The sequence below is a fragment of the Micromonas commoda genome, chromosome 4 (genome assembly GCF_000090985.2).
Source record: "Micromonas commoda chromosome 4, complete sequence".
Classification (NCBI taxonomy): Eukaryota; Viridiplantae; Chlorophyta; class Mamiellophyceae; order Mamiellales; family Mamiellaceae; genus Micromonas; species Micromonas commoda.
The window spans coordinates 973653-985825 of NC_013041.1; the positions used below are offsets into that span (position 1 = coordinate 973653).

A 12173-nucleotide genomic window follows, 5' to 3' on the forward strand; every position below is an offset into this window, starting at 1 on the left:
TGTTACAACAGAAGAGTCAGGGTGGTCAGCGTGAGAAGGAAGATGAAGCCTCGGCGAGCGGGCGCGTGGTCATCGTCGTCTTCGTCTTTGATGAGGCTCGGCGGCGGCGGGGGCGGAGGTGACTTCGAAGGTTTTGGCGGCGGCGGCGGCGAAGGTGGCATCGTAGCGGCTGCCGCGGATGCCACCGTCTTAAACGTCTCCACGGTGCTCGCATCCACGCCCTCGATCGTCTTAAGTTCTTCGATGGGGTCGATGCTGTTCGTCGTCTGGACCCCTGTCACGCCCTCAGCCTTGAGCGAGTTCGCCGCAGCCGTCAGCGCCGCTTCGTCGACCTCAGCCTCGCTGAAAAACACCGAGACGTCGTACGTCGTCGCCGTGAGCGACCGACGCCTGGACGCCGCCGTCGCGACGCACGCGCCGAGTTTTTTGTCTAGTCCCGCCTTGGTGTAGTAGTCGGAGCATGCGGTGTTCTCGTTGGGGGCTGTGAGCTTGGCGGACATTTTCCTCACCTTCTTCCCGCTGATTGCCGCGTCGGCGAGTAGCTTTGCCTTTTTCTTCATCTTTTCGTCCTTGATGCCACTGAGGATCGCGTCGCGGGTTTTCTCGGCCTCTTCCTTCTTCGTCACGGTCGCGCCATTCGCGTCACTTCTACTTTTGCAGCCCTCGCCTTCGAACCCAGCCTTGCACGTGCACTTGCACGACCCGGTGCTTCCACCGACAGTGCCGCCAGTAGTGCAATAGATGGTGCCATCAGTACCATTCTTGGCCGAGTCTGGGGATGCTGCGCAGGCTTTAGCCGTCTGGCAGTGATCACCTTCATAGCCGGTGTTACATCCTGTGCACGTGCACGATCCAACTGAGCCGGCGACGGTGCCGCCATTGACGCAGTAGAAAGTGCCGTCGCTCCCGGTCGTCTTGGACGCATCCGAGGATGCAATGCACGTCTTGCCGGTCTGGCAGTGATCACCTTCATAGCCCTCGTTACATCCTATGCACGTGCACGATTCAGCGAGGCCGCCGACAGTGCCGCCGTTGATGCAGTAAAACTTGCCGTCGGCGCCGGTTGTCTTGGTTGTGTCCGTGGTGTTGGTGCAAATTTTCCTGTCCTCGCAGTGATCACCATCAAACCCGACATCGCATGTACACTTGCAATTTCCTGTGTTGCCACCTATAGTTCCACCGTTTATACAGTAATATGCGCCGTCATTTCCGTCCTTCTTGGACTCGTCCGTGGTAGCGGTGCAAGCGTTCGCCGTCTGGCAGTGATCTCCAGAATACCCGCCTGCACATGTACACTGACACGAACCTGACGATCCACTGATGGTGCCACCGTTAATGCAGTAGTAAACACCGTCGTTCCCGGTCGTCTTGGACTCGTCTGCCGAGGCAGAGCAAGCGCCGCTTGTCGCACAGTTCGTGCCTCCATATCCCGGGTTACATCCCGTGCACGCGCACGATCCAGTGACGCCGCCGATGGTGCCGCCGTTGACGCAATAGAATTCGCCGTCGGCGCCGGTCGTCTTGGACGCGTCCGAGGATGCAGTGCAGTCTTTCGCGGTCTGACAGTGATCGCCTGTATAGCCCTTGCTACATCCCGTGCACGTGCACGATCCAGTGACACCGCCGATGGTGCCACCGTTAATGCAGTGAAAGATGCCGTTGGCGCCGGACGTCATGTCAGGGTCTGAGGATGCAGTGCAAATTTTGGGCGTCTGGCAGTGGGTTCCCTCATACCCCGTTTTACAATCTTTGCACTGGCACGCCCCTGTGGTGCCGCTTACAGTGCCGTGCTCGCAGTAGTATTTCCCGTCGACGCCGCTTGTCTTGGTGGAATCCCTCGTTCCTGAACATTCTTTCGCGGTGTGACAGTGAACGCCTTCCCAGCCGGCGTTACATCCTGTGCACGTGCACGATCCAGTGACGCCGCCGATGGTGCCGCCGTTGACGCAATAGAACTCGCCGTCGGCGCCGGTCGTCTTGGACGCGTCCGAGGATGCAGTGCAGGCTGTCGCGGTGTGACAGTGATCGCCTGTATAGCCCTTGCTACATCCCGTGCACGTGCACGATCCAGTGACGCCGCCGATGGTGCCGCCGTTGACGCAATAGAACTCGCCGTCGGCGCCGGTCGTCTTGGATTCGTCCGAGGCTGCAGTGCAGTCTTTCGCGGTCTGACAGTGATCGCCTGTATAGCCCTTGCCACATCCCGTGCACGTGCAACCTCCGGCACTGCCGCCAATCACACCGCCGTTTATGCACCAGAACTCGCCGTCGTTACCCGTCGTCTTGGTCGAGTCCGTCGAGGCAGAGCAAGCGTTGGCGTCCGCGCAATTCACGCCTCCGAATCCCGGGTTACAATTTTGACATTTGCATCCATATGGGGCAAGGCCGCTCACGGTGCCGCCATTGATGCAGTAGAACGGCCCGAAGCTGCCGTCAGCGCTGGGTGAAGTACTCGCCGTGCACGAAGGGGGTGGAGGTGGTACAGGGGGTGGAGGTGATTGTGGTGGAGGTGGAGGTGGATATTGTTTCGTCTCGCATGTGGCCCAGGGTGTGCACTCACCGGTGTGCTCCGGGGAATTACATCCATAGACGGTGGAACCCGCGATGTCACAGTCAGGGTCGAACGCTCCACAGCCACAGTCACATCCGTCATTAACCGCAAAAAAGTCTTTGTCGCAAGTCCACGAGGTCGGCACGGCATCGTCGAAGACTACATATGCATAGTCGAACTCGCAGGGCGACGAAAACCACCCCCAATCTGCGTGATTGCACTTGATTTCGAGGCAATATTGAAAATAATACCGACTGGATTGGCAACACTTGTCAGACTCGCACCGCCACTTGTATGCAGAAGAGGGACGGTAACACGGTTCGCCAGTGCACGTGGCGCCGTCGTCCTCAACATCGCATTGTGACCCCGAATAATGCCATAGCTTGGGCTCATATAACCCATTGGCTTGTTGGTATATCCCCGTGTCCAGAATCAGCATCTGAACGCTGTGATAGGCATTCTTATTCGCGGCGGGACGGACCGCAAAATTATAACCTTTCGCTCTTTCCGCTGAGCAGCAGCGCCACACGTCTTTTTCTTGAACGGTGACCGTGCTGTAATCTCCGCAATCGACACCCTTGGTGTAGGTATTGGTCGCCGCGTCAGCGCTGGAGAAGAGCACCGCGGCAGTCAGGGTACACGCGATGAGCGAGTTGGGGACACGGAGCACTCCGCGACGAGCCGTCATCGTGTACACGTGGATGTCAAAGTGAAGCGGGCTGCTCGACCCCGGGTGCACGAGGTGAACCCGTGACAAGACAGCCGAGGAACCAGGCTTCACACCTGGAGATGGCAGAGCTCGCGCGATATCAGTAGTCGAACCCGGTTTCACCCGGGCGCGTGCTGAAGTGCGTGCGACTTGTGGCGCGGAGGGGCGGGGGAAATTCGGCCTGACACGGGCGCTCTCTCTGGCCGATTTGATTGGCCGGCCCTCCCGAATCCAGGCACCTGCGGCGCGATTTGGTGCTTCGCCGAGAAAATGAGATGGGCACCGCACAGCGAAACGAGTCACCCCTCGAATCCGTAATCATGATTTGGACTGATAGGAAAAAGAGTCTCCCCGAAAAGAGTCTCACCTTGAGAGTTCGCACGACTCCTTCCTACCAGTCCACGGCGCAGCTGTCGAGATCGCGATTTGAAACATCGTGCCGTTGACGCGTCTCGACACAAGCCTAGGAGCGGTCCGAGGGTGTTCGCATCTTCCGATACGCGTCGCTAGCCTCTTCCGGGACGGATGGGGCCACGTCGAGCTCCCGCACTCCTCGCGCTGGCGGCGTTCCTGGTCGTCTGCGCCGCGGTTCTCCCCGCGCCCGTCGTCGCCGTCGACATGCTTCGACGGGCGGGAGACGCGGCCGCGGCGACCGGCGCTGCGGACGGCGTCGCGGTGATCAGGGCTCAGTGCGAGCATCGGATATCGGCGCTGGAGGCGTCGTCCTCCGCTGCGCTTAGGGAACACGAGGAGAAGGTGGCGTCGCTCACCGAGGAGCGCGACGATCTGGCCGCGACTGTCAAGCGATACAAGCGCGGGCTGCTCAACCTCGAGTCGAAGCGGAAGGACGAGGTGGCCAAGCTGGAGCAGGCGCTGCGTCTGGCGGAGAGCGGCGAGTGTCCGACGCCCACCCTCACGGACTACGTCGCCCCCGCGCTGGACTCCATCCGCCGCGCGTGGAGCGACGCGCGTGCCGGCGTGGCGGACGCCAGCGACGTCGCCGCCAGAGCCGTCTGGTCGAGGACCAGGTCGGCGCTCGCCGCCGGAGTAGGAGCCCGGCGCGCGGTCATCTCCCGCGCGTCCGCCGCGGCGCGCGGGCTCTTCCCCGACGACACGCACGACGACGCTCACGCGAGGGAGACGGCGCGGACGGCCGTCGACGTCGTCATCGGTGCGATTGTCGCCGTCGTCGTCGTCGCGGCGACGTCGCGGATATCGCCACCGTTTCGCGGTCGAAAGTCGAGGGTCGGATCAAAGGGTCGGAGCACCAGGATAGAGGTGGTCGACGAGGACGACGAGGAGCTCCGCGGCGGCGCGGTGATGGAGGGCGACGAAGGGGCGGTGGAGTGGAAGACGTACCGGGCGAGGGTACCGGACGCGGGCCGGGTTGAGATTGAGGGGCCGAAGAGGGTCGTGCAGCGATGGGGCGCGCGGCTGCCCGACGCCATCTCAGCCGCGGCCGAGGCGTTCGACGATAAACCGGAAGATTTCGACGACGAGAAGGAGCTCCCCGGGCCGCCCGCGTCGCCGGAGGAAGAGCACGCGTCGGACGAGGAGGCGGAGGAGGAGGCGCCCGATCCGGTCGCCGCGGAGGAAAAGTTTGTCGAGGTGCTCCGAGAGCGAGCGCCGCCCGCGAGGGTCCCCGCGCGCGTCGTCCAGACCCGGTCCCCGGCGCCGATGCCGGAGTTGAGGTCCAGGACGTCGAGCGGCGGCGGCCGGCCCCGCGCCGCGCCGGCTCCGCGCACGCCCCCGCAGGCTCCTACAGCCGGACGCTCCACCCGCATACCCCGGCTCCCCCACCCGGGCTCCACCGCGGACGTCCTGGACCTCAACTCCGCGTCGGACGATCTCCTCTCGCAGCACCCGTGGGGTGACGACGGGGGCGACGGATGGGCGGACACGATGGGCACCCCCGACTTTCAGAAGAAGGAGAACAAGCTGGGCAGCCCGAGTAAGCTCCCGGTGGCGAGACGCGCGGCGGGCGCGAGGAGGGTGAGCGCGCCGCTGGTGCAGACGACTTCGCCGAACGTGGTGAACGCGCCCGGGGTTAACACTAACCCTAACCCTAAGGCGACGCCGCCGAGCGGGAAGTTGCGGCTGGTTCGGCCGGGTGAGAGGAGGACGCCGACGCAATCCCCGGATGACGGTTCGGCGTCGAGTCGGAGGTACTCGCCAGGCGGGAACCGGTCGTCGTCGCTCGGGCTCACGCCGGACAACAAGCAGATCACGCCGAGGCAGCGCGCGATCGCGTACGCCGAGGCGAGGAGGAAAGGAGTGGACGTGGATCTTCCCAGCCTGGGAGGCGAGGAGGGCGAGTACGTGCCGAGGGGTGGGATGAGGCACAGAGGCGCGCTTCGGTGAGTGTCGGGTGCGTCGTTGGACAAGCACTGTATTTGACAATCAGAACTTCTTGCACGTGGGGGAGTCCTTGAAGAAAGGCAGGTCGCACTCCGCCGGCCGCGTGATCCCCAGCCTCTCCCTGTCCTTCTCGTCGTCGGGAGTCCACGAGCTCTTGATGATGGCCATGTTGGCGCTGTACTGCCTGTCGTAGTTAAACCTCTCTGCATCGTTCTTCGCTTTGTTTTCTTCGCTCTTCGCCTTCAGCCGTTTGACGAGATCCGACTCCGCCTCGGGGACCGACGATCCGCTGTTGTAGTTCTTGTAGTCCATCTTGAACTCATCCGCGTCCTCGTCCGCGCGAGCGGGAGACGCGAGGGCGAGCAAGCCCACGAGCCCCGCGCCAAGCTCCCTCCTACCGAGATCCACTGTTCCTCCGGATAACGCGCCCTTGCCGGCCCTGCAAGAGACCGCCGTGTTACGCGCGCGGCTGACGGCGCTGGTCGGAGCGGCATGGACGACTAAGATACGAGAGCTGGCGATCGAGAAGCTCATGATGCTGTCTCTGCGGCGCGGATAGAGCGAACCGTGCGCCGTGTTGTGCGGCAATATTTCACGATGACGAGCCACGACTGTCCGGATACAAACGAGCATTCGCAGAGACTCCAGACTTGGGGCGCGCGAGATGCCTCCCAAGGCGCGCGGCGGCGGCAAGAAGGGGCCGCCGCCGCCGCCTTACACCGAGGCGGACGTAGCAGAGTTCAGGGCCGTCACGGGGTGCGATAGCGATGCGGCCGCGAAGAGGTCGCTCGCCAGCACCCGTGGCAATCTTAGCGAGGCCGTGCTACGTTACCTCGACGTTCACGCCGCGGTCCCAAAGCCAACCCACGGCGACGACAAAGCCGAGACCGTCGCGCGTCGTCAGGCTAACCTGCACGAAGCCAAGCGTCCGAGGGTCGAAGCCGCCGAAGGGACAGGCGCCGACGGGACAGCCTCCGCCCCTTTCGCCTTCGACCTCTCGGGTTTGGTGGGCACCCCGCGTCCCGACGAACACGGCTGGGTCACGTCGATGACCCAGGAGCTGGAGGCCGAGGCGGAGACCGTGGACGCGACCGTGGGGTGGGCGCGAACGATCGAGGCCCTCGAGGCCGCCGCCGACGGCCGACGCCGCTTCGAGGACGCCTCGTTCCCGCCCGACGCGTCCAGCATAGACGGCGGGCGCGCGGACAAGGAGTCGGAGAGCGTCCCGTGCTGCCGCTGCGGCGCGAGGGCCAAAATCAAGTCGGTGCACAAGGACGGTCCCAATCACGGCAGATGGTTCTACGCGTGCGGGAACCAACCGGCGAACGCGTGGGCCGCGAGGGCGATGGCCGCGAAGCGGGTGCCGACGCCGACGTGTGGATTTTTCAAGTGGGCCGATGACGCCCCTTCTTCCGAGTCGTCGAAAGCCATGCGCTGGCGACGTTTCGAACCCCCGCGGTTCAGGCTCACGAGGGGCACCGCGTCCGGCGCCCCCAAGTTCGCCCCGTCCGACGTGCGCCAGGGCGCGGTCGGGGATTGCTGGCTGCTGTCGGCGCTCGCCGTCGTGGCCGAGCGGCAGGATCTGGTGGCGCGGGTGGTCGGACCCGCGGCGAAGTGCCCGGCGGCAACGCGACGCGGCGCGTTCTTAATGCGCCTGTTCCTCGCCGGAAGATGGCGCGGGGTGGCGGTGGACCCGTGTTTGCCCGTGAGCGGAAGGTCCACCAAGGTTCTCGCCGGCGCCAATAAGGTGGGCGCCAGGTCAAACGACGAGTACGCCCTCGCGTATTCTCGCGCGGCGGATAACCAGCTGTGGGTCCCGTTGGTCGAGAAGGCGTACGCCAAGAGTCACGGGAGCTACCACGCCATCAGCGGCGGGTGGATCGCGGAGGGCCTGTTGGACCTCACCGGTTGTCCGACGGAGACGATCCGTTTAGACGCGTCAGGTTTCAAATCGGAAGAGGCGTGGCGCAAGCTTCTCTCCTACGCCGCGGCTAAATTTCCGATGGGCTGCGCGACCCAGGGCGACCCCTCGCACAGGGAAGTCGGTCTGGTCGGTAACCACGCGTACTCGGTGATGGAGGTGAGGGAACTGCACGGCGCCTCGGTGGGGCGGCAGACGAAGCTGACGTCGTTCGTCGCGAAGGAAAGGGTCGAGGACGTCGACGCGGCGGCGGGGGGCGGCGGACCTCCGCTTCGTTTGCTTCGAATCAGGAACCCGTGGGGAAGGAAAGAGTGGAGCGGGGAATGGGGAGCCGGGAGCGAGGTGTGGACGTCAAAGCTGGGCGCGGAGCTGGGCCACACTCGCGTCGACGACGGGACGTTCTGGATGAGCTGGCACGACTTTCTGTGCAGATTCACCGTGGTTGACGTGTGCAAGGCGCACGAGGGTTGGCACGCGATTTCAGTCCAGGCGGTTTCCGCGGAGAACGACCCCGCCTTCGAGGTGGAGGTGGCGCCCGACCGAGGCGCGTCGTCGTCGTCGTCGTGGGCGTACGCCATGTCGCTCCAGCCCAACAAGAGGGGGCTTTGTTCCGAACGTTTTTGGTACGCGGATGTCGGCATCGCGGTGTATCGAAAGGGCGAGTCCAAAACCCAGGGGCCGACGTGGACGCCGGTGACTGGTCGGCTGGGAGCGAGGGAACGCGTCGCGCAGGTGGAGCTCATGTTCGAGGTTGGGGTGACGTACCTCGTCAGGTTCTTCTCCTTCACCGGTTTTAAGGCTGGACCGCCTCCGATCCTGCGCCTGTACAGCGCGAGGCCCCTGAGGGTTCGCCCGATGAGGACACCAAACTTGATACCAAACTTGGCACCCGCGCTTCACTCGATGCTGCTACCGTCGTCGTCGCCGGCGCCGAACGTTCAGGAAGGCACCCGCAGAGGTGGATCGAGCGACTCCGACATCAAGCGTCGACTGTTGCCCCTGTGCGGCGGCGCGCTCGTCGTGTGCCGGTGTCGAGGCGGGGCGTTCGTGTTGGGAGTCAGCGCGTCGCCGCGAGGATCGCCACCGCTGCGGGTGTGGCTGAGGATACGATCCGGCCGCGTCGGCGGGATGAGCGCGCTGCATCAACACCCGCCGCCGCCCGCGCCCGGCACCGTGCACGAGGGGCCGATTCCTGGCGCTTCGTTGCACGAGATACCCGCGGGCAGGTGCCGAGTGTTGGCGCTGGCGCTCGCCCTCAGCCCGTCGGACACGTGCTCGCACGCGCTCGAAATCGCGACGGAACAGGTTTGCGACTGCCGCGCAAAGTTGAAAGGGATCGGTGACCGTCGCGCGGGGGCCGGCGATGAAGACGAGGTGGCGGTGGTGGATTTGGACGAGACGGAGACGGAGACGGAGGAGGAGGAGGAGGAGGAGACGGATGCGGGGGAGGAAGAGAAGGAGGAGGAGGGCGACGACGAGGTTGAGATCATCGGCGAGGTAAAGCCGAAACCGAAGGAGGACGCGTCGACGCTTTTCGAGGAGCTCGGACTCCCGCCGCCGCCGCCCGGCGCGACGGACGAGGCGATCGCGAGGATGCTGGCGGATGCACTCGCCGTCGCGGCGGCGCGTGGCGCGCGCGATGAACGCCGCGGCGAGGACGACTCTCCCGACGATTCATCCGACGGGGACGTGGAGGTTGTCGGAGAGGTGGCGTCGACGGCTTCCGAGCGGAGGCAAAAGAAGCGGGCGGAGGAGCTGGCCAGACCCGCGACTGCGCCGCCCGCGAGGCTGGCGCAGGTGTTCGCGCACCTTCCCGTTCCCGAGGCGTTCAGACGGGAGGTGTCGGCGATGAGGGGCTCGCGCTGCTCGGGCGGCGCACAAACTTAGAACGGACAAGGACATAGGTCTCATAGTAACAACGCGGGTGACGACGAACAAACGGGCACTGCAGGTTCCGAAATATCTCCCGCCGATTTCAGGGAATCTTCTCACTCACTGCGCAGTCTGTAAGGGCCCGATCCGCTTGAACGACGAGTGTCTGCGCGCTCCCCCCGAGTTGCTCAATGCGAGCGACGCCAGCAGTGCCGTCGTCTCGCCGCCGTCCCCGACGCTCGCGCTGATCCGGGCGATCCGTTCAGCCGCCTCGGCCTCGGCGTCCTCGGCCTCCCCCGCCGCCGCCTGAGTGTATCTCTTCACCACGGACTCGGCGAAGTCGTCGGGATACATGCTCTTGTACATGACGTCGTGGACGAAGGCGTCGGCTTCTTCGCGCGTGGATCTCAGCTGCCACGCGGCGGGATCACCGACCTTCTCCGGGGCGATGGGAGTGCTGTGCATGAGCCCCCCAAACACAGCCATTTGCGTACAGACAACGATGCTCCTTCCAATCTTCGTAAACATGTAAAAGAACATAAGGACAGGCAAGAGGAGCCAGATCGTCTTGGATAAAGGTGGGTCCTCATCAAGGCGCGTCGTGTACGCTATCCCGGGCAGCGCCATCTTGCAGAAATGGATCAGTATCGCTAACGTGAGAAAGTTGAATCCAAAGATACAATAGTCGTTGACTTGATTGGTACCGAGAACACCTGATGTCGTCTTGCCAAACAGCGGAAAGTTCTTCTCGTGGATGACTGATGCGGTGTTGTACAGGATGGTTGAGAGCAATATCCCGCCAGCTGACAGTATAAACGAGAGCGACATCAACCAGCAGATGGCTATGTCGATGCTCTCCGTCGGCTGCTCGGCGTTGAGTAGGAATGGCCCAGTGATGGTGAGGGTCAGCAGCCCCGCGACGTTGTACATACCTAGGAACCTCAGGAAGTGTTCTTTGAGGGCGTGGCCGTTGGCCCCGTTCGCGGCTGAGACGCACCTGGTCCAGTATAACCTGTGCTCGGCGCCGGCCGCCCAGTTCTTCTTCCGCGTGACCCAGGTCTCGAACTTGGCAAGCCACTCCTCCACGCTTCGAGCCTCGAGCGTCGGGCCATCGCGTAGCACCACAGATCGCGGTCGTCCCGAAAACGAACCCGGGGTGTAGGACCTCGCCATCGAAGGGGACCCGCCGCCGAGACCGCCGCCTTCGGTCCCGTCGCGGACTCCCGCCCACCTCGCCTCTTCAGCTGCACCCGCCTGGGTGCTCGTGTCCGGTCCAGTCATCACGCGCGTGCGAACCTTTCCAATCACGCGAGCTCGCGCCACCGCACTCTCAAGGCCTAGTTCATCCCAGGCCGCAGCGTCCAGTTCCACCAAAGTAGCTCCATCTACCCCCGCCTCGAAGGCCTTGGCCGCGACCGACGACGATATGCCGCATTCTTCCTGAAGCCACTCCTTGACTCTCTCCTTAGGCCACGAGAGCACGTCGGACACCTCGGGGCTCGGGTTCCCGCCGCCGTCGCCGCGAGAGATGAGCGACGGCGTCAGGAGCCGGTTGGCGGCGATCATCGCCACGATGGCCGAGGCCATGTCCGTGCGCGAGGTCGTTGTTACTTCGTTTTGCACTCTGCAAGCAGCTGCAGCAAAAGAAGCGATTATGAGTAGCTGTTCAATTTTTTCCAGATCACCAGGGCGACGATCGCCGAATAGCACCGCGTCGCTCTCTGGCAAGATGAGCACGCTCCGTCTCGACTCGGACATCCGCAACTGGGTGCTCATCCCGATCACCGTAGCGATGTTCTTCGTGGGCATCGTTCGGCACAACATCGGGAAGCTGATGCACCGCGACCGTAAGGTGGATCTGAAGGCGCTCAGGGAGGCCCAGGCTGTGATCCGCGCGGAGCGGCTCAGGAACAACTCTGGGTACCTGCAGTCCGCGGGATTCCGCATGAGGAAACACTTCTTTTGCGCACCGGTGAGTGATCAATCGACACCCCGAGGACCGTCGTGCCGCTCTCATCGATGGCACCCGCCCTCGTTCCCTCGCGCCCTCAGAGGTTAACCTAAATTCTGACGATCGCGCCTCTCGTCATCGTCCTTCGCAGGAGACCGGCGTGTTCAATCAGGCGGCGAAGAAGGCGAACCCCCAGGCGCAGATGCTGTCGGATCCCACCATGATGACCAGCATGCTGACGAAGAACCTCAACTTCATCGTCCCCAACATGCTCACCGCGGGCTGGGTCAACTTCTTCTTCACCGGCTTCGTCGTCGGCAAGGTTCCGTTTCCGCTCACGCAGCGCTTCCGCGGGATGCTCCAGCGGGGCATCGAACTCCAATCGCTCGACGTTACCTACATATCGTCCCTGTCGTGGTACTTCCTCAACTTCTTCGGGCTTCGCGGGGTGTTCAACCTGTGCCTGGGCGAGAACACGCTGGACGACACGCAGGCCATGCAGCAGCAGATGGCCATGGGCATGAACACTGAAAAAGCGTTTGCGTCTGTCAAGGAGAACCTGGACATGTTGGATCACGAGTTCGTGTTGTACGTGGCGGAGAGGAGAGCGGAGCGACTGCTCAGGAGGCTGGTGTCGGGGGCGGCGGTCGGGGAGGCGAGAGCCTTCGCAAACGCAGAGTTTTGAGTTCCATAGGTTCAGCGTATCAATTTAGAGTCGGATTACACCAGCCCAGCCTCCGCCGCGATGTTATACTTCTGCATGGCTCTCCTCCTGTGCTTCTTCCACGGCGCCTCCGCCTCGCGTATGTTC

At 63.5% G+C, this 12173-nt stretch overlaps 6 protein-coding genes across 6 annotated transcripts; 3 read left to right on the forward strand and 3 right to left on the reverse strand.

The window, feature by feature from the left end:
• Nucleotides 1–2: 2 nt before the first annotated feature.
• On the reverse strand, nucleotides 3–3239 carry MICPUN_57952 (predicted protein; the record flags this gene model as incomplete). The annotated part of the gene is made up of 1 exon (XM_002501769.1): nucleotides 3–3239. The coding sequence occupies one exon, from the start codon at nucleotides 3237–3239 to the stop codon at nucleotides 3–5; it is 3237 nt and encodes a 1078-aa protein (XP_002501815.1).
• Nucleotides 3240–3785: 546 nt separating this feature from the next.
• MICPUN_100110 (predicted protein) lies at nucleotides 3786–5621 on the forward strand (the record flags this gene model as incomplete). The annotated part of the gene is made up of 1 exon (XM_002501379.1): nucleotides 3786–5621. One exon carries the CDS (start codon nucleotides 3786–3788, stop codon nucleotides 5619–5621), a length of 1836 nt encoding a protein of 611 aa, XP_002501425.1.
• Nucleotides 5622–5630: 9 nt separating this feature from the next.
• Nucleotides 5631–6181, reverse strand: MICPUN_108120 (predicted protein). The gene has a single exon (XM_002501770.1). It carries the CDS (start codon nucleotides 6150–6152, stop codon nucleotides 5661–5663), a length of 492 nt encoding a protein of 163 aa, XP_002501816.1. The 5' UTR covers nucleotides 6153–6181; the 3' UTR covers nucleotides 5631–5660.
• A 101-nt stretch (nucleotides 6182–6282) lies between these two features.
• MICPUN_57955 (predicted protein) lies at nucleotides 6283–9426 on the forward strand (the record flags this gene model as incomplete). The annotated part of the gene is made up of 1 exon (XM_002501380.1): nucleotides 6283–9426. The coding sequence occupies one exon, from the start codon at nucleotides 6283–6285 to the stop codon at nucleotides 9424–9426; it is 3144 nt and encodes a 1047-aa protein (XP_002501426.1).
• A 105-nt stretch (nucleotides 9427–9531) lies between these two features.
• Nucleotides 9532–10998, reverse strand: MICPUN_57956 (predicted protein; the record flags this gene model as incomplete). Its single annotated transcript, XM_002501771.1, has 1 exon — nucleotides 9532–10998. One exon carries the CDS (start codon nucleotides 10996–10998, stop codon nucleotides 9532–9534), a length of 1467 nt encoding a protein of 488 aa, XP_002501817.1.
• Nucleotides 10999–11104: 106 nt separating this feature from the next.
• MICPUN_90556 (predicted protein) lies at nucleotides 11105–12084 on the forward strand. Its single transcript, XM_002501381.1, has 2 exons — nucleotides 11105–11383; nucleotides 11514–12084. The coding sequence occupies exons 1-2, from the start codon at nucleotides 11141–11143 to the stop codon at nucleotides 12045–12047; spliced, it is 777 nt and encodes a 258-aa protein (XP_002501427.1). The 5' UTR covers nucleotides 11105–11140; the 3' UTR covers nucleotides 12048–12084.
• Nucleotides 12085–12173: the final 89 nt, after the last annotated feature.

Excerpts from the sequence above, each read along its gene's own strand:
- MICPUN_90556 (XM_002501381.1), top strand. The coding sequence starts at position 11,141 with ATGAGCACGCTCCGTCTCGACTCGGACATCCGCAACTGGGTGCTCATC. Across the intron at positions 11,384-11,513 it reads AACACTTCTTTTGCGCACCG|GAGACCGGCGTGTTCAATCA; the intron begins GTGAGTGATCAA and ends CGTCCTTCGCAG.
- MICPUN_108120 (XM_002501770.1), bottom strand. The coding sequence starts at position 6,152 with ATGAGCTTCTCGATCGCCAGCTCTCGTATCTTAGTCGTCCATGCCGCT.